This window comes from Camelus bactrianus, chromosome 10 (genome assembly GCF_048773025.1).
Source record: "Camelus bactrianus isolate YW-2024 breed Bactrian camel chromosome 10, ASM4877302v1, whole genome shotgun sequence".
Classification (NCBI taxonomy): domain Eukaryota; kingdom Metazoa; phylum Chordata; class Mammalia; order Artiodactyla; family Camelidae; genus Camelus; species Camelus bactrianus.
Genome location: NC_133548.1, coordinates 13,653,614 through 13,674,986, shown reverse-complemented (window position 1 = coordinate 13,674,986; position 21,373 = coordinate 13,653,614). Strand labels below are relative to the sequence as shown.

Genomic DNA, 21,373 nt, shown 5'->3' with positions numbered 1-21,373 from the left:
ACCCAGGTTGGGACAATGGACAATGTCTCCAGGTATTGCCAAATGCCTCTTGGGGGCAAAATATCACCCATGGTTGAGGACCACTCTTCTATACCCTCATCCACACCAAAGGCAAGGAGAAGTGCTATTTTGGTTTTTCTGACACTTATGGCCCATATTCCTTGGACCCATCCTCTGAATGGTGTCATTTCATGTAAAGTCACATCAATGAGTTCATGATAAGCAAAAGCTACATTGAATTGACCTCGGAAGAGCATAAACCCGTAGTCTAAGTGACTTGTGAACACTGGGTGAAATTAATTCACTTTTCCTATTGATTTCTGAGGTTATGTTACTTACAAGAAAGTTTGAGATGTTAGTATCCAGGTCCTGCTTCCCATGAGGTAGTTCACTTGATTAGGAAGGGGAAAGGCATGGCTCTCTGGGGACCAATTTTTTCCTACTTGATCATCATGCCTTCCCCCTGGTATCTCTTAAGCATAGTGAACTCAAGGCTGAGTTGCCAGAGTTCTTATTTCTCTGTGGAATATGTAGCAGATAATTCTATTGTGTTCTTTTATTTTAAATCAGGTGGACTAGACTCAGTGGTCTAGTCTTACCGTTCCCAAGCCTGAGGCTGCAGGGACCTCCATCTGGCAGCTCCTGAAATGTATGAGCTCTGGTTGATGCCTTGGCCTTAATGCTGTTGGATTGCACAACTGGGAAATCTGCACAAGTTGAGGGCTGTTCTCAGGGCATTATTTGCATATCTGTGGTCAGGACGGTGACAGGAACTGTGGTGAGAACAGCCGAACCATGGAAACACTGGCGTGGGTTTTGTCTCGTGAGCGTGCACTTCTTTTTCATGTGATGATTACAATTCTACTTGGAGATTAAAGGGAATAGTGCCAGGAAGCCCATGGCTTTGAGCAAAGTGCTTTCACATTGGTCTGGTCTTTGGCTGAGGCAAGCACAGTGCTAGGTACTGGGATTCAGGGATGGAGAAGATACAGGCTTTGCTCTTGGGGACCTTTGTTCTTTCAATAGTTAATGAACACCCACAATGTACCCAATACTGTGCTAAGAAGGCTAGGGAAGATCTGTAACCACTGTTCCCTTATTCTGTGTTCATTCACTGAATGCTCTTTTGTAGAGGTGCTTCAGTTAGCACTGGAGATGGAGTGTTGAGCAATATATAGCCTCTGCCCTCAGTAAGTTCACAGTTTTCTGGGGCAGATGGTCATAGAACACAATTATAATTCAGTGTGTAAAATTCTGTGATTAAAAAAATGTCCTGAGAGAAGAGAGGCCACTGACTGTAAGGGTCTATGGATTGGGAAGATGGATTTCCTGTCTCTGAGGGGCTTCCAAGGCAGCACAGTGGATGATCTCTTAACTTTTCTTGGAATGTGCTGGGAGGGAGCTGTATGGCATTTACCTGTGAGGTAGGCTTCATCTCCATGGTACAGTTTGGATCTTGAGTCTCTCAGAGGTTAAAGAACTTTGTAGATATCACTGAGATATCACCTAAGGAGACTGGGATGTAAGCCCAGGAGTTCAGAATACCAGCAGTGCTTCTTCCACGAATGACTTGGAGAAATTCCCAAGCTGATCTGGGAGTTTGGGGCTGGTCTCTGCCTTCTCTGTGTCTCTGTAATCGTAAATTCTGTCTGATTTCCTCGTGGTGGTAGCTCATGGTAGTCTTCAATGCCCTGGGCCTGTCCCCATAGTTAACAGAAGGAAGCTTTGTGTCCTGAGTGGGTGTCATGTGACTCCTAGTCTCGGGTGCCCTGGAGTCTAACTGTAGGAGGGGTGTGTTGATACACACTGCTGTCAGTCACCTTGGAGAAAGTCCTGCATGGATGAAGATAGTCTGCAAATCAGTCAGTGCACAATCGTGATGATACTTTGAGATGTTGAAAGGCTGGACTTCAGAGAAGGATGTGTCACAGGCTGAGTGGGCAGTTTGGGTGGAGAGATGGTTTGCACTTCTGTTACCACTGGGGGACTTACAATTGGAGGAGATAAAGGTGCCAGTAAAGAGAAGAATTGTGAGGGTATTAAACTGGACCTTTGGTAAGGACCTAGGTCGCTTAGTGACCAAGTGTAGAAGGAGATAATTAAGGGGAGAAGCATAAATAAGAGGCAGCTCTGGGTGTCAAGGAACAGTCTTCTGGAGACTCAAGAATATACAGAGAGGTGAAAATCTTGTTCTGCAAACCGATAATGAAAAAGGATGAAAAGGAAGTGGGATGAAGGAAAGCTGCAGGCAAAAGACAAAAGCATTCAAAAGCAACAGAGAGACAGTTGTCATGGAGACAGCAACACTGTCCTTGCTGCCCTACATCATCCAATGAAGCAATCAGTCTCTTACAGGTTTCCTCTCATCTGATCTGTTTTCACTAGACCAACCTCTACATACAGAATGATTTTACATTCCAGTTGACTAACCTTCCTGATGGTCCCCATTGTCTGCTGAGTAAACCCCAAGGTCCACAATAGTCCTTTATGAACTGGTATTAGATTCTATCTGCAACTTTACCTTTGCTCTTCTCCTCTTTACTCCAGCCTCACTCAATGAATTTTCATAGCTTTGCACTTCCTCTTCTCCTTTTTGGAATCCTCCTCCCTTCTTCTATATATAGCTAACTCCTACTCATTTTTCAATATCCAGCTCACAAGCTTCTCAGATATGCAAGGAAGTATTGCGTAATTTATCCACCTAATGTTGGAATCCTTTCTTTTGTATCATTTCAGATCACCCTAACTAAATTATTGCCTTCTAGTGGTGACTTCATGGCTGACACATGCAATGTGACAGAATTCATTTTTCTGGGACTTTCTTCTAATCGGGATGTGCAGAAAGTTTGCTTTGTGATATTTCTGCTCTTGTATACAGCAATTGTGCTGGGCAATTTGCTCATTGTGCTCACTGTCATGACCAGCAGAAGCCTCGGCTCCCCCATGTACTTCTTCCTCAGCCACCTGTCCTTTGTGGAGATCTGCTACTCCTCTACCACAGTCCCCAAGCTCATCTCAGATTTGCTGGCTGAAAGGAAAGCCATATCTTTCTGGGGCTGCATGTCGCAAGTTTTCTTTATGCACTTATTTGGTGGTATTGAGATGTTTCTGCTCACTGTGACGGCCTACGACCGCTACGTGGCCATCTGCAAGCCCCTCAACTACACCACCATCATGAACTGGCAGGTGTGTGCCGTCCTGGTGGGAATAGCCTGGGTAGGTGGCTTTGTGCATTCCTTTGCCCAAGTCCTTCTCATCTTCTGCTTGCCCTTCTGTGGCCCCAATGTGATTGACCACTACTTCTGTGATGTGCTTCCTCTGCTCAGACTTGCCTGTTCTGACACCTTCTTCATTGGTCTGCTGATTGTTGCCAATGGTGGGACTCTGTCTGTGATCAGTTTCCTGGTCCTCCTAGTCTCCTATGTTGTTATCTTGTTCCATCTGAGGAACCGAAGCTCTGAGGGGCGGCGCAAGGCCCTCTCCACCTGTGGGTCCCATATCACTGTGGTCACCTTGTTCTTTGGGCCCTGCATCTTCATCTACCTGAGGACCTCTACCACTCTGCCTGCGGACAGGATGGTGGCTGTGTTTTACACAGTGATCACCCCACTCCTCAACCCTGTCATCTACTCCTTCAGAAATGCTGAAGTGAAGAAGGCCATGAAGAGGCTGTGGATCAGGGCAATGAAACTAGATGAGAAATAAAGTCTGTATTTTGATACTGATCCTTAGTTGGAGAATGATGCTATGTCCCAAGTGAAGGAATAGAGTGGGAGGGAGGATAGTCCCCTGGACGTATTAGTTGTAGAGTTATTTTGTCTTGTTTCTAAGTTCATTGTAATCACTTGTCAAATATTTTCTTTTAATATTACTTAACCAGCCATTTTCCTTTTAGATGTTTAGATTGTTTTTAATTTTTTACTACTATAAATAAAAATGTGCTAAGTTTCTTGGATAGATGTCTTTAACTACGCTTCTGATTTTTAAAGACTGCTCCATAGCCCCTTTTGCTGCAGTGCTCTTTCCACTGCCAATGAAGGTGCAAACACTTGGAGGATGCGCACACTTGGGGAAATCAGAGCCGGCCTGGACCCGGGCTCTGCTTCTGACTAGGGCAGAGACTGCCATTGCCAGCGCTTGCTTTGGTGCACACACTTGTGGGGGAGCCAGGCCACCTCCAGGGTGGAGACTGCCACTGCTAGAGCACCCAGCCCTGTGCACACTCTCAGAAGGGCTGAGGCTAGCTCTAGGGTGGAGACCTCCATCAGTGGACAGTGTGTCCCTATGCACATGTGAGGGAGCAGGGCCAGCTCAGTTTTTTGGCATCAACCCTTTCAACTCTAACCCAGGCTATTACCAAGGAATGCATACTGAGTGAAAAAGCGACCCTAGTGCAGAAGTGCAGTACCAAGCCCTCACACCTCAGCATTTCCCAAATGAAGGTGGAGACTACCATCACACCTGCGAGAAACCCAACTCCCTCGGGGCTCCTGCTCCAGATCCTCAGGCAAGACCTCACCCCTGATAGGGCAGCAAGGGCCACTGGACATAAGAGAAGCTCTCCCAGCATGCCACAGGGCACACATAAATTGCATAGGGCTGTCTACAAAATGACATGCCTTTGAGACAAAGATAGGTGACTGTTTCACTTAATTTCATAGAGAGAAATTTAAAAGAATGAGAAGATAGAGGAATATATTTTAATAAAAGAACAAGAAAAAAAATCTCTGAAAAAATTCTAATGAAATAGAGATAAATAATTTACTAGGAAAGAGTTCAAAGCATTTGTAGTAAGAATGCTTACTTAATGTGGGAAAAGAATAGGTGGTCATAGTGAGAATTTTAACAAAGCTTTAGAGAATAAAAAAAAAAAGAACCAGTGAGAGCTGAGGAATACAGTAGCTGAAATAAAAAACACACCTGAGTTAACAGCAGATTAGGTGATACAGAAGAATGCATAAGCCACCTAGAGTATAGAATAATGGAATTCACTGAAACAGAGAAGGAAAAAGAAAAATTTAAAAAATGAGAATAGTTTAAGGGACCTCTGTGATACTATCAAGCACATCAATATTCACAATATAGGGGCCTCAAGGAGAGGAGAGAGAACAAGGAGTAGAAAATGTATTTGATGAAATTATTACTGAAAACTGAACGTAAAGAAGGAAACAGATATTCAGGTACAGAAAGCAGAGAGAATCCTAAGCAAGATAAACTCAAAGAGACCCATATAAAAATGTATCATAATTAAAATGGCAAAAGATAAGATAAAATTCTAAATTCAGCAAGAGAATAGCAAAGAATCCCATACAAGGGAATCCCTGTAAGTCTATCAGTAGAATTTTTCAGATTTTTCAGTGGAAAGTTTGCAAGCTAGAAAAGAGTGTCATAATTAAAGTAGCAAAAGGAAAAAACCTGCAACCTAGGATACTCTGCCGGCAAGTTTATCATTCAGAATTGAAAGAGAAGATAAAGAGCTTCTCAGACAAGCAAAAGGTGCAAGAGTTTATTAATACCAAGCTGACCTTACAAGTGATGTTAAAAGGTCTTCTTTCAGGGGAAAAAAAGAAGGCTACAACAAGAAATAAGAAATTATAGGAAGGGAAAATTCTGCTGGTACATGTGAATATATAGTAAAACCCGTGGACCAACCACTTAAATAAGCTCATATGAAATTTAAAGGACAAAAATTGTAAAATCAACTATAACTTCAATAAACAGTTAAGGGACAGACACGAAGATGTAATATATAAAATCAAAAAGTGTGGGAGGAGGACTGAAATGTGCAAAGTTTAAAAAAATGTGTTTGAACATAAATGACTATCAATTTAAAACAAGTAGGTATAGTTAGAGGTCAACATATGAACTCCATGGTAACCATAAGTCAAAAACCTACAAAAGATATATAAACACTAGTGAGAAAGGAACACAAACGTAACACTAAAGAAAATCATCAAACCACAAAGGAAGAGAGTGAAAGAAGAAGAAAAGAACAGAGAACTACAAGAACAACCAGAAAACTAACAACAAAATCACTATAAATTCATATCTAACAGTAATCACTTTAAATGTCAATGGACTAAATGCTCTGATTAAAAGACATAAGGTGGCTGATTGGATAAAAAACAAGATTCATCTATGTGCTGCAGCCAAGAGACTCATTTCAGAGTTAAAGACACACAGAGTGAAAGTGATGGGATGGAAAAGATATTCCTTGAAAATGGAAATGAAAAGAAATCTGGAGTAGCAATACTCATATCAGAAAAAGTAGACTTTAAAACAAAATTTATAATTAAGAAGGACATTATATTATGATAAAGGGATCAATACAAGAAGAAGATATGTCATTCATAAACGTATATGTACCTAAATAAGAACACCTAAATATACAATGCAAATATTAATATACATCAGTGGAGAAAGTGACAATAATACAATAGTAGTAGGGGACTTTAATACCCCACTTACATGATGGACAAGTCATCCAGACATTTCTCTCTCTTAACATCCCATCCACCTTTCAATGCTCATCTGAAATGCTGCTACTTTAAGAAGCTTCCATGACTATCCTATCACAATATGAATTTTTCCTTCTTTGAATTCCCACAGCACTCAGCTAGAATTCTTTAAAGCTTTTACTACATTTAGCTCAGTGTTTATTTCCTTATTTCTCCCCTCCCCTCACTGTCACTCCGTTGGGAATATGGCATGAATCTTGCTCATTTTTATTTTTTGCTCTAAATGATATACAGTAAAACTCAATAAATGTTTGATCAATTAAATTTCTGGAAGTCAGTAATGCTTCAGATTATAAGTGAATAATTGTTTTATCTCTATTTTCATCTCAATTATCTAAATAATATACCAAAATCATGCCACTTAAGGCAAACCAATAATTGCTCCTTAATTGTTTCTGAGAATAATATTTAAATACAAAAAAAAAATCATGATTGTGTGTATGTTTTACTATTAACCAAGAGATTTCATATATTCTATCTGATTTCATCCTAAAACACTCTGGTGATGCAGGTATGATTCCCATGTTTTACAGATGAAAAGACAGAGGCTTTAGGGGGTTAAGTGTCTTGATCAAGGTCATAGGGTTACTAACTCCCAGAGCCTGAATTCAAACCTAAGACTGTCTAATTTCTAAGCTCTTGCTCTCTCTGTGCATTCCTCTGCTTCTCTTTAAAGAGCACCAGAACATAAAGACATCTAAGTCTCTGAATCCCAAATCAGAGATCTCATAATCTCTTTATTGTCAGATGTTTCCCTCTGGAATCACATCAGTGTAAATAAAAAATTTTTCTTAGAAATATAGCATGAAGTAGTTTATGACGTTCACAAATGTTCCTCAGTCCATAGAAAACTAGAACCCGAGACCAAGATCTGGAAGTGGAGGGCAGGAAAGCAGGAACATACGATGCTTTGATCAGCTCAGACTTCTGTTCTCAGGAAAGCAAAACCTGGTCGCTGAGCTGCAGGGTACCTAATGCAGGGGAGCAAAATCACTGTGTTTGTTAAGAAGAGATTTTTTTCTAGTAATGCTGAGAAAGTCAGCATTATTGAATACCATACATTTCAGAAAATGGGAAATAAAAGTCAAAAGACATATACATTGAGCATCCACCAATAATTTTCCTTAAATTAGATCTCAGGTGAGCACTGCCCCGTAAATGGCACAACACTCACTTTGCAGTTGAGGAAACTGCAGGTCAAAGCCCTTGATGTTTTTTCTGCACAAGTTGTTTGTGAACTGTGATTTAGAATCCAGATTTCTTCATGTACCTCAGGGACTGGTGCAGGTGTGGAGCAGAAGAGGATAGGAGACAGTCAAACAGGCACTTGTGGGATTTCAATTACAGCAGCTAATTATCTCTTTTTGAAAAATCTGTTTTATATATAAGATTTATGTTGATAAAAGATATTTAAATCTTTAAAAAGTTTAAAAACCACTCCAATATGCTCTGTCTACAAATCTTTCTCGATTGGTCGTAGCCTTATATTCTGTGGCTCAGTTGCGAAATGGCAGACTTTAGGAAGTGACCTCCATTCGATGCAGGGGAAGCAGAGCCAAGTATTCTTCTAAAGTTCACCCTTATCATGTGTCTCTGAGACTGGATGCCCCTCCAACCCGAGGCCTGGGTGTGGAAGGTCTGTGCACTCTTATCATGTGTCCTAAATGGGTGTACGTCCATACACAGTTCTGGGAATGGAAGTACACTCGTATCATGTGTTTATTATATGAGGGTACATAATTGCACAAGTCTGTGTATGAATTTGTATATATATAATATGTATAGTATGCAGTATATATTTATATATACATATATAATAAAATATATATACATATGTAATATGCTTATATGTGTGTATATCCATATACATGTCAGTGTATTAATATATATAATATATCTATTATATATACTTATGTCTGTGAATGGATATGTATATATAATATGTATACTATATTATATATGTGTGTATATACATATTTAATATAATACATACATATATAGTATGTATTTATTATTATATATGTGTGTATATACATGTTTAATATAATAAATACATATATAGTATGTATTTATTGTTATATTTTATGTGTATATCCATACGCACATCATTGTATGGATATTTATATAACACATATATTATATATACACATGTCTGTGCATGGATATGTATGTATATGTATATATACAGTATATATGTATATTATATATGTGTATATCCATACACATGTCAGTGTATTGAGAGATATATATATATAATGTATATATTATACATACACATGTCTGTGTATGGATATGTATATATAATATGTACATCATATAATATATGCACATATATAGTGTAAACTATATACACATATAATATAATAGATACATATATTATATGATATATATACATATAAACTATATATATTATCTTGGTGTATATCTACCCCCAGGCTTGTCTAACTGAGACCTCAGCTCATATTGGGGACCAACCATCTTTTTTTGCTTGTTTGTTTCAGTATAGTAGGGTTATTTAGAGATGCATCAAGAGGCAAGGGAAAGGCCACAAGGTGTGGGGTTTGGGTGCTCAGAGTAGAGTCAAAGTAGGTACGCACTCCATAGACAGTGCACGCCATGTCCGAAGAGGGAGAGAGAGGGAGTTGTGGTCTTGGGACTGTCTTGGCACCTGTGGGCATGTTATTCACCATGCTAACATATTACAATGGTTGTATAATGAAGGTCAAGGTCTACTAGAAGTCAAATCTCCCACCATTTTGAGCCTCAAGGCCTCCTGGGGGTTGAATCTTTTGCCATTCTAGTGTTAATTGCTGTGTTATTCCTTGAATGGTTGTGCCCTGCCCCCTTCCTGTCTCACTTCCCTCTCAGAGATTTTACTCCCATCATCTTCTTCAGGGGTTGTAGAGGGATGACGGTCCATCTTCTGAAACCACTTCCAGGCTGAGTAGGGGCATTGACCCTGCCTACCAGGGAGTAAAAGAATTTCTGAATGCCCTATCTAGGGGCAGAACAGTCTTTTGTTTTCATGTCCAGGGTGCTGAGGGGATGGGCCATCATTTGATGTGGGACTGTTGTAACCCACTGTATCCATTGACTTCTGATGAATTTTTTTAAAGATGAAGCACCTTGTGACAACTTGACAGTGTAACAACAAAAAGATTTAAAAGGCATGGTTAAATAGCTGTAATTGATAAAGATTTGTTTGTAATTACTAGAATTATGACTGATTATATTTAACTTAACATTTTAAATAATCCTAGTTAACTTAATATCTGAGATGTCTCAGGTTTTCTTTAAAGCATCTTAAAGTTAGATGGGGCTACAAAGAACTTTTTGAATTTGTTAAATATTTAAAATCCTGATTATGTATGAAACCTTTTTTTTTTTGCAATTTTTTTTACAGAAACTCTTACTGAAAACATACATCTTACTTTTCCATTGTATACTGAAATACTTACTTTAGAAGTTTTAATTACATATATTATCATTTTAACCCTCAAAAATCTTAAATCTCTGGCAAAAACCAAGAAGCAAGCAACTGTGAACTGGTTGTCATATCACCATTTCCTGACTAAAAACTTATGTTTTGGTTTTTCTTTTTTTTTCCCTAAGGCAAGGGTAGATAACCTTAGATCTGCCCAGCAATTAATGTTTTAATATTTTATAAATGACACAGATAGTCAGTGAACTTTTTAGTTTAGTTTTAAGTACCAAAATTTGGAGAGACAGTTTTAGGTAGATAGTTTCAAAAGAAAACTTCTATAGGGTTTACTGCAAATCTCTTATTTTGTTTATTTTTTAAAGTTTTTTTTCATTGAGTTACTTTTTTTGTTGACAGATTTGTAACAGATATAATAAAGTTTTGCTTGACCTCTAGTAAGCTGTGAGCAAAAATACTGCAATGTGAGTGAAAATACTGCAACCATATCAGTAAACAAAGAATGCTGAAGCCAAGCCATCAGCGGCTGCTGCCACCCCCTAGTGGGGACAGGCCTGCAGCCCGGCCTCTGCAGCCACTCACAATGGTGCACCCTGAGGGGACTCATTTCAACTACCTGGTCTTTGCTGTAAAGCTCCTATATATCCTAGCTCCTCCCCAACCTCTTCGGAGCAGTCCCTCAGAACCATCTGAGAGGCTGTCATCCCAGCTCGAGTCCTCCCGCCAAATAAAACATAACTCTTAACTTTTAGGCTGCGCATTTATTTCAGCTGACGAAGCTTAGGCACAACCAAACTATTATACTTAACACTGATGTCTCTAAAGAGACATGTTTCTATTAATTAAATCAACAAGCTTAAGCTAGCTTCAATACCAATACCAGTACTGAATCCTTTTTAGGTAATGTGAACCTGAAATTTATTTTGGCCAGTTTACTCTATGTTTGCGTTTATGTAAGTACGTAATTTCCTTTCAGCCAATTAAAGAGCTCTTTTACCATTTAATTGTGCCAATACTGTGAAGAAAAAGCCGGGCTGGTCTAACAAGATAATTCACAAATCTAAGTATCGGAATACTGATCTGAGTTCTGCTGGACTAACTTGTAAAGCTAGGTTAACTAGTGTTGGTTTGCTGTTCATGTTTTTTGCTAGCCAGCTGGGTTTTCAAAGATACATATCTGGCTTTGGAATGTTGGTTTACTGCCTCCCCGCCTCCACTTTTGTGATGATAATGCTGCAAAAACTGTCCCATGCCTATTGGCTGAATACTCCAAGCTTGTACTTTACCCTATAAAACCTCATGCGCACGTCTTGGAGGTGCTCAGAGCTTCGGAGCAGAAGCCCCTCTGAGCCCGCCGGCGTAATACATCTGAGTACTCCAACCCTCCGAGTGGTGCTTGTTTCTTGGCTGGCCTGTCATTTCCATAACAATACCATACATCTATGACATACAAGCCAGAAACCTTGTAGTTTTCATTTTAAAATTTTAGTCATGAGTCAGGTTTAACAAAGTAAAACCCCAAGTAGGTTGGATTTAAACTGTATTTTTTGGCAGATAGAACAAATCAAAGTTGCCCATCTAGATGGCTAAGCCTTTTTACTAATATTTATGAAAAAGAGATAAAATTTTTACTTGTCCTTCACAAATTAAGTTCCAAATTATTTATCCCCCCACTTTTTTTGAAATTTGCATTTTAAAAAGATGGTGAGATCAGAATTCCTGGAGAAGACAAGGTAGAATATTTGTATCTCAAAGGCATAGGAAGGCAAGTTTCTCCTAGAAAGACTTTGTTTTTTAAATGCCAGAGAAAAAGGTTTTTTTTTTTTTTGTTTTTTTTTTTTTTTTTTTTAATACTTGTCTCTTAAGATAACTACGTAGAGGAGGTTTGGGGAGTGGTAGAAGGGTTGGTGGGCTTTGCATCAGTTTTGGAGCCACACCTCTGGTCCTGTAAAGACTAGATTTATAAAACAAAGACAGTTCTGTATTTTTCTCATTTAGCTTAGGGGAGACTTTTCCCAAAAATTTTTATTAGGCTTCGAATATCAGCTATGGTCAGTTTAGTCCAACCGATGGCCTCCCATTTGGCCATCTATTTATGAATGCTTTTGAGAAGCCTTCCTGGGTTTGAGAAATTTTTAAATTAAGGCTCTTGGTTCAGCCTTTGATCTGAAGAGGCTTGCCTGTAGCCTCATGTGGTCCCATTTCTGGTGATAACCTGACAATAGTAGCTCTGTCAGGGACCTCACTTTTCTAGACAGCAGGATCTACTTGAGAATCAATATGGGGTGGAAGGGAGACCTCTTCTGGCTTGGGACTGAGGCAGGCTCCCAAAGCCAAGAGTAGACATTTTTTTGGGTGTGTGTCTTTCATGTAAGGGTCTTTGAATTGGATTATTTCTTGGGATTTACCGAGCAAGTGGGTCCCTTCCCAATGAGGGGACAGGACACTCAGCCACCAGCAAAAACTCATGTGTAAAAGTAAATTTTTAGTAAGCACCTTGTTGGGGGCCATCTATTGATCCCCGTTATTACATAGGATTGAGCGGACAAGGGTCCAGGGAAATCAGTCAGCACAGAGTAGGTGGCTCCCTTATCTAATAAGAAGACAACTTTTCTCCCTGCCACATCAAGGGTTACCCAAGCCTCCACTGGAGAAATGACCTGGTGTCCTGTGGGAGCCAGGGAGGGTCCTGGGCCCCATCAGTCTTTAGTCATCTTAGTCATCATTGGTTTGGGAGCCCCAAGCCCCCTTCAGGACTGGGGCCAGTCCCACTTCCAGTGGCCTTTTTGTTTGTATAGGGGGCAGGGTCCTGGTGGACTTTTCCCATGCATGGGGCATTTGTTTTTCCAGTGGCCCTCCTGGCTGTACTTAAAAGAGGTCCCTTTTTGATGAGACAGTGGCTCTGATGCAGGCATCCTGGATCCTGTCGTCGCCTTGGGTCTTGGTGGAGGGTAACTCTGAGGTGGAGCAGAGATGAAGGCTGCCGCTAAGAACTGCGCATTTTGCTGTCGTCCCTGAAGCCTTTTTACCTCTTTAGCCCTGTCTCTATTGTTCAATACTTTAAACGCCAGACCCATGAGCTGATTCATGGGGGTCTGGGGTCCCCAGCTGCCTGGAGGGTGCCTTAGGGGTAGATGATTTGGGAAGACCTCTCCAGTGGTGTCCTTCCCAACAGGAAGCAATGGAAGAATTAAAAAAATCTCCCAGTAAAAATCTCCCCAGCCTTGGGGCTTCCAGATGCCACAAGGCCCTTCCAGTTATATGTTCATGAGAGGAGGAATAGCCTTGGGGGTCCTCACCCTACGGCTGGGTCCTACCCAGCAGCCTATGGGGTACCTCTCCAAGTGGCTAGATCCCAATGCTTGAGGCTGGCCTTCCTGCCTAAGAGTGTTGGGAGCCCTCTCCACTCTCCTGGAGGAAGCTTTTAAGCTAACTCCAGGCGCCCCCATACAAGCATACGACAACCATCAAGTTTCTGACCTTTTAAAAGGCAAGGGGCATTTCTGGCTCTCAGATGCTCGGCTTCTTAAATATCAGGCATTATTACTGGAAAACCCAGATGTCACTGTCTCTGTTTGTGGGACACTCAATCCTGCTACACTCTTACCATCACCAGACGAGTCTCTTTCTTTTCACCTATGTCATGAGACCCTATCCATTTCTCAAGGAGCTAGAACAGATCTTATCAACCAACCCCTGGAAAACCCTGATGAAATCTGATTCACCATTGGGAGCCACATATTCTTGTGAACCTCTTAGTGATCTGCAACTGCTTTTTAAGCAACACTCCAGTGAAACTTTTCCATCGTCCTATGGGCCTATGGATCCCTGTTAGATAAACCTCTTCCTTAAATGTCTCCTGGTTCAGATCTTTTCTCTTTGAGGGCCCCCACCAAGCTGTTTTAATACTAACTTAAAATGTCTCTGACATTAGGGTCCCTCTTTTTACTCCTCCTTTAGTTCACTGGGCTAACACTCCAACATCTGCTTTCTAAAACCTAAACCAACAGAAAGCACAGAAATCAATTACTTTTTAAGACCCTTGTTTGCCCCTTTCGTTCTTTGGCTCAGATTAGCTCTATATATTTGACCTCTATCTTTTCAACCTTCTTATGAAAAGTGTTTCTTCTCATCTAGAGATAAACTTCAAATGATTATATAACAAGGTAATCAACCAATCAGCCAAGACCACTTATATACAAGGCCCTTGATGAACACTGACACTTCGCTCACATCCTGCCCAAGGGCAGCCAGCTAGTCTGGGACCCCAGTGAGCTCCATCATTACTCCAGATCAGCAGGAAGTAGCTAGAGTGGTCCTTGCTCTCTACATCCCCAAGATTTGGGGTCTTATGTCATGAGGGGGGAATCTTAGGTAGCTTAGATAGAAAGGAGCATTGGGCAAAGGCAGAGGAAGGGGAAAGGAAAAATCCAGAACACAAGAAACTCGAGCTCTCAATCAACCAGAGTGCAGGAAAACAGAGTTGTCAATCACTCACTCACTCACTCAATCAATCAATCAAAAGTCCTGGGGGTGGAGGCGCACCCTGTGTTATGTCTCTATGAGACTCCAGAGAGTCAGGGCAAGAACTTCGTCACTGACAGTTAAGGCATGCATTGGAAAATGTATCATATCCAATTGTGGTGGACACTCCATGCAATGCTGACTCAGCCTGCTCTGAAACTGCCTCACCTCTTGGGATGATGCCACCATTGCATCTTTCTATTAAGACTGCAGACTGGTCAGTGGGACTTGTAACATTCAGAGTCTTCTTCATCGTCTTTTTCTTTTTCAATTTGTGAGTTGTAGAGAACTAGGAGTATCTTGTAGGTTGACCACCTTGCCCATTAGGTATGTCAAGTTTTATGATTCTTTGTACTTGAAATTTAATAAAATATTTTGAAATAAAAAAGAACCTTGGAATTAAATCCTATGGCATTGCCCTTGTAAACCAATCTGCCCCCGAGTCTAACATACAACCATTGAGATCTAATAATACTTGATATTACTGAGCACCTATAAAGTGCCAAGAACTGTGCTAAATACATTTACATTGTCTCAGTATGGCCATTTTTGGTGATATGTATTATTATCTCCATCTGAAATGAGTAGACTGAGTTTCTGAGGTCTGCCTGCCTGCCTGCCTGCTTGTCTTCCTTCCTTCCGTTCTCCCTCCCCGCCCCTTTCTTTCTTTTTCATTATAGCCATCCTAGTGGATGTGAAGTGGTATCTCACTAAGATTTTGATTTTGCATTTCCCTAATGACCCAGAAACTTGAACCAGGAATGAGAGCTGCTCTTCCCTTGACTGCGACAGTTCCGGTGGTGTGGGGTATGGTAAGCAGGCAACTTAAAATTCCATAACACTCTCACTGCAAAGGAACTGCCTCATCCTTTACCAAGCCTTCCACTGACTGTTGTTAGTTTTTGACTAGAATCCCAGGTTCTGCAAAAGTGAATTTTCTCTGTGCAGGGAAAGGAGCTCTAGAGCTCTCTCCTGTGCTATCTTCAGTGATACCACTCCTCCACTGCCTCTTACAATCGTAACTCTCTAAGGTAGATGTTAATATTATCTTCGTTTTATAGATGTGTAAATAGAGAGGATAAGTTACTGGTCCAAAAACACTGAGCCACAGACAGTAGGCCCTGGATCCAGAGCATGGGATACTTACTATGCTGTTACTAGTACGTGCTTGATAAGTATTCAAAGCATAGAACAAAATTTGGAAGTTAAGCTTCCTTTTTGTGTGGTAATGATTTGGACTCTGGTTTCAATTAGAAACCATGAAGGTCTATTGTGTGTCAGAAGCTTCTAGGATAGACTAATAAGCTTTGAAGGGAAAAAGGGAGGGATAGAGGCCAGCAAATGAGGAAGTATGGTTCAAACAATGCCGTGTGTTCACCAGATCACTTCATCTTTTCCTTCTGGGCACACAAACTGCATTTCCTAGTCCCCTTATATCCATATGGGGTCTTGTCACTAATGGGTGGAAATGATGTACCCATTTGGGCTTGGTCCATAAAACGTCCCCAGTGATCCTTAATCTATCTTTGGTCATTGGCTAGCTGGGTGCAGATGACCCAGCAGATAGTCCTGAAGCCCCAGGAGACTTGAGGCATCACAGGTGGAAATGGACCTGTGTCCAGGAATCACATCTTGGTGGTGAGCTGGCCCATGAGACCAGCCCGATTAGGTAAGTCTGCGGGGGACATAGTGTGAATGAGAAATAAGTGCTTATTAGGATTAATCACTGAGATTCTGTATTATGGCAGCATTTCTAAACCATGTCAATTAATATGTAAGGGCCTAACAGATAAGGTTACTAATGAATTTTTCCGAAAAATGAGGAGTTGAAGAGGTAGGGTTGAAGGCACTTAGGAAGGGCTGGATGAATGGATCATTCTGAGGAGCACTACTCATGGGAGCAGGAGCTAGTCCTGGGTAGAGCATTTATCATGCTGCACCTCAGTACTGCACTCAGACCACCATCTTTCCAACACCGCAGTCAACCCCCCACAATGCCCCCAGCCACCTGGAGCTCAGGGGGTGAACTCTGCACAACTACTACTGTGCTAGTGGTGGAGGAGCAGCACAACTTCACTTGGAGGCGTTTCTGAACTGAGCAAACTTGAGACCCTGAGCTGGTGAGTCATTCGTGAAGCAGCACTGCATTACAGAATAAATGAATGTAACATGCTGATAATCACATCTGCCCTGCCGTCTGCACAACTTCCTGATGAACAAATGTGTTAATGAATGTGAAAATCCTTTGCAACATTTAATGCACACATGAGAGAAAGCACAAGTCTTGCTATTAACAGTTCTCAACTCTAGGCTGCCTCTGGTTTACGTTGTTGCAATACAGAGAAAATTTCTCAATCCTAAATTACATCCCCCCAAATGAGTCTACTTGATTGACCATGCCATGAGGAAGAAGCCATAGTGTGTGTGTGTGTGTGTGTGTGTGTGTGTGTGTGTGTTTTTCTATCTGGCCCTCCTTAACCTGAAACCCTAATGTGCACAATGTCCAGCTCAAAGGTATCAGTTCCTCTCGGATGGAAGGATGAACAGATGGGCGAAAGGCAGAGACTTTGACAAGGCTGTAGATTTTCTGAGACGGCTCCTAGCTCTTAATTTCCACTATTTTCCCATTCTTTCATAACTTTTTTCTGAGCTGCTCTTCTATTTTCTTTAAAATGAGACGTTAGATTTATAAACTTTCAACTGCCCCTGCTAGGTTTCATACCCCAAAATTCTAAGAAAAATTTAACGGATTGCTTATAGTTTCATTTTTATGGTTCCCTTATGTATGCTCTGGGTGATAAATGCCCACTAGGAGGAGGAAACAGACAAATGCATGAAGCAGGTGATGCCATGTGATGGCATGCTAAGGTTTAGAGCCAAACCTTACAGAGCATCATTTGAGAGTGGGGATGCTGAAAAAGTCACAGAGGGAGGAGGGCCACTGGGTGATCTGGGGCCACAAGGGGAGGTGAAGGGAATATTTTACAAGATTTTTAGATTCACACTTTAAAAAAATGACACTTGAATCTTTCAATGAAATAAAGATAATGGCAGAATTCATGTTTGGGGTGAGTACTACTGCTTTTTAAGAAAAACATTTGCATTACCATTTGACCTTTATAAAGGCAAGGTCCTGAATCTCCGGAGAGGAGAAGTTGAGGCAAAGACAAACTAAGCTGCTTTGCTTAGTTTAGTAATATGTAATAAAATAATAAATAATATGTAAAAATAATAAATTTAATATGTAATAAAATAATAAAAGTATAAAATAATAAAAATAAAAAGGTGACTCTTACAGGTGAAGAAGTTTTAACGATGCTATCTGATTTTGGCTTTCTCCCAAAGGCTAGAGGTGGACATTTAGGGGTCTGGATAGGGGGAAGATCCAGCAAATGTGATGAGGCCTGAGTGGAAGCAGACCCCAAGAGACAGAGGCAAGCGGGTTTGAGACTCCCTAGCATGCGGTTTGGCTGGTGGCCACTAGGAGCATTGGGAGCACTGATGCCTGATGCTAACATTTAGGATTTCCTTTGTACTATAATGCTTGCTTTATGCTATCCCCAGGTTGTATCATTCAGCCGAGTGTCCACATGCTGAGATGAAGGAAGGTAGGCGCTGGAGCGGCACAGAAGTGGTTAGATGCACATGATTAGGGAATAGCAACCTTGATAATAATAACGATGACAGTGTTAATAGTAGTAGTAGTGATAGCAAATACTTACATAGCAATTACTATGTACCTAGCTTGTTCCAAGCATTTTATGTAAGTGTTCTAATTTTATCCTCATAATGACCTTATGAGGTAGGCATCACTTTTTCCAGCTTCACTGAGATATTACTGACATATGACATATGTAATTTTAAGGTGTACAATGTGATGATTTGCTATATGTATGTATTGTGAAGTGATAACTGCAATAAAGTTAATTACCACCTCCATCTCCTCACATAATCACCACTTCGTGTGTGTGTGTGTGTGTGTGTGGTGGTAACACTTAAAATCTACTCTCTTAACAACTTTCAAGTGTGTAATATGTGTTGTTAGTTATAGTTACCATGTTATGCTATTGATACCCAAGTAGACACTATTTTTAGCCCCATTTTACAGGTGAGGAAACTGAGGCACAGAAGGTTAAAAGTTAAATAATTTACCTAGAGGGGAAAACCTGAAGTAGAAACCTAGACTCTCCAGAGAGACTTCCTGCAGGCACCCAAGACAGCATGCACGCTGTTTTATTGGGATAGTAACAGAGTGTGACCAGGGAAGGCTGGAAAACCTAGGGCCACAGGTTCAGCATCTGGGACAAACTTTGTCTACTTCTTTATATTTCCACACTCTGACCCTGGGCCACACTCAGTAGACTTGGTAGCCTCTGAGACTGGGTCTCACTGGACTATGATGTTTAAACTCCTGGTCCATTGCCAACTTCTTCCGACTGGCTGGGAGGAGGGAGTCTGTCCCTTTCAGGAGCTAATGCTCCAGCTCAGATACTTGGGGGAAGATGCTTTCAAATTGTTCCAGTTTTCATTGCAAGAAAGACAATGGGATTGAGCTGTTCCCAATCTGGTGGGATCATATATTTAATGATTTCATCCAGAAGCCAGACACTAGGGCTTTAGAGCTGGGGTCAGCTGGGTCATGAAGCAGCCATCTCTCCCCGTCTCTCTTCTCCCCACTCTGATTCCAGAGAACCAGCAGGACTCAGGACCAGCTTTAGGTGAGTTCAGTGCTATGGTGGTTGTCACAAGCAACATGTTGGGAAACACCTTTATATGCAGAATCTAAAATTTTAACTGGCATTCATTTCAGAAATTTTCAATCCTCAAGATTTTTTCTAGAGAAATATCCAAGCAAGAGAATAAACTCTATGCTAATCAAGCCTTTCAACTTTTGTTGTACAAGTAAGTTTTCCTTCATTGCTGATATCTTTTCTATTAAGTTCAAATTTCCTATCATTTTCCATGAAAAAGGGAATGGAATAAGTCATTTGACTCTTTGTAAGGATCCTAAGTTCATTTTTGTCTTTTATGAATTTTAATTCAAGTTTCCAAAATCCTATCTTATACCTGTTTTTAGGGTTTGAATTGAGAAAAAAGACACATAAATAATAACAATAAACAATGTACTTCCTTTTTTGAACTTTGTAGTGTCTACAATCTGTTCATTTATTTTTTCATCTGATATCCTCAGTACGCTTCAAAGGCAGGTAAAATAATTATTGGCAAACTTTACAAATGAAGAAACTGAGGCTCAAAGTGGCTGAAGGGAGGATCTGGGATCTCCATGATTTAATGGTTATTTCAGAATCTCAGGATCTAATAGTGTTAAGGACATGTCATCAGAACCAGACATGGAACACTCCAGTCCAGTTTAGTGAGTCTCCCACCCATTTGGAATTATTATAAACTTCTTTTGCATGATTTCTTTACCTGTCCTCTGTTAGCCCCCTTTATTTGATAAGGATGCAAGAAGTCAGACAATACAAAATTCTCTCGAGCTCTTTCCTAAAGAGACTCAGCTTCTTTTCAATGTAAAATATATTTTCAACAACCCTTATCTGTGAGGACTGATGGGTTTACCTGGCCGTTCTATAGCAACTTCTTCTGAGATTCTGCAGCATTCTGTAAAGGAAATTGTTTTGATTCTTTTGACTTTCTTTGTTTATGACTCTCACAATTATGGATGGAGCCTCTAAGCGTCAACAATGGTCAGTGAGTTGAAACGTATGAGACCTAATGAACAATTTGGATGTCAGGAATTGGAGCTTAGTTATAGTGAAGGGCATCGCAGAACCTGAAATTAAGGGGTCCTAGGGTGAAGCACAGGAAATTGAGGGGCTATTATCCATATCATCCAGGGAACATGAGAGTTGAGAGCTGAGCATATCTGTGCAGTGTGAACCTGACAGCGCTTGGTGCTGAGGAAGCTAAGTTTAGCATTCATGAGTAATTTAAGGTGGGTTTCCCACTCTTTATGTCCAGTTTGGGTGGGACTCATCCTCATGCTCATATAGGTCCTTGGGCAGATTTGCATCGTAGCACTGAGTACCATTCTGTCTGTGAGAAGAGGGATCAAGGTGATTTCATTTGCTGCTTCCTCAACAACTAGCCCGATACCTGCTGAATGAGTAAGAAAATGAATAGAGGATCTAAGGCTCTTTCCCACAGCTCAATTCTACTTTAAATGGATTTGATTTATCCTAGGAAGTGTTATTTGCCGATCCACTAAGGTGTGGATCTCCATTAATATGAAAGCCAAAAAGGACCAGGGGTGCTAAGACCATTATTACGGGTTTTAAGAATACACTAAACTGCTTCTTTACTGGTTTAACAGTCTAATATTTTCTTTCCTTTTGAAATAAAAATATTCTTTGGATCACCCATATATGTTAGGATGCCAGAGTGTTTTTTCCAGTTTTGTTTTTGTGTCTGACCCTGTGCCTCAGTCCTTTCTACAACAAAGCATAACGGGGTAACCGAAGCTCAGCACTGACACTTCTCTATCTTGATTCTTAGAAGAGGACAGGATGCTCTTTGGAACTGATTGAATTTCCCAACGTAATACATTTTTGAGTCCTGGATCCCAGCTACTAATGTTCTGATTTAATGATGTTTTGGCCCATAAATCTCCTATTTACCCAGTGAGTATCTGTTCCTTTTGGCAAAATCTGCCCAATTATTATTTCCAGCTAATTACAACTGACCATTTAATACCTCTAGATCATTTCCGTTCAAACCCCTGATGTGTATTCAAATGGCTTCAGTTAAAATCCAGACTGGGCCACTTATTCCACGGACCCAGAAATAACTTAATGAATGATGAGGTGTTTGTGGTACTACAATGACTTATTATTAGAAAAATCCACTTGACAGAATAATATGCAATCATTAA

At 40.6% G+C, this 21,373-nt stretch overlaps 1 protein-coding gene across 1 annotated transcript; it reads left to right on the top strand.

Annotated features, from left to right (window-relative positions):
* Positions 1–2,775: 2,775 nt before the first annotated feature.
* LOC105076428 (olfactory receptor 4X2-like) lies at positions 2,776–3,705 on the top strand. The gene has a single exon (XM_010964522.2). The coding sequence runs from the start codon at positions 2,776–2,778 to the stop codon at positions 3,703–3,705; it is 930 nt and encodes a 309-aa protein (XP_010962824.2).
* The last annotated feature ends 17,668 nt before the right edge of the window (positions 3,706–21,373 follow it).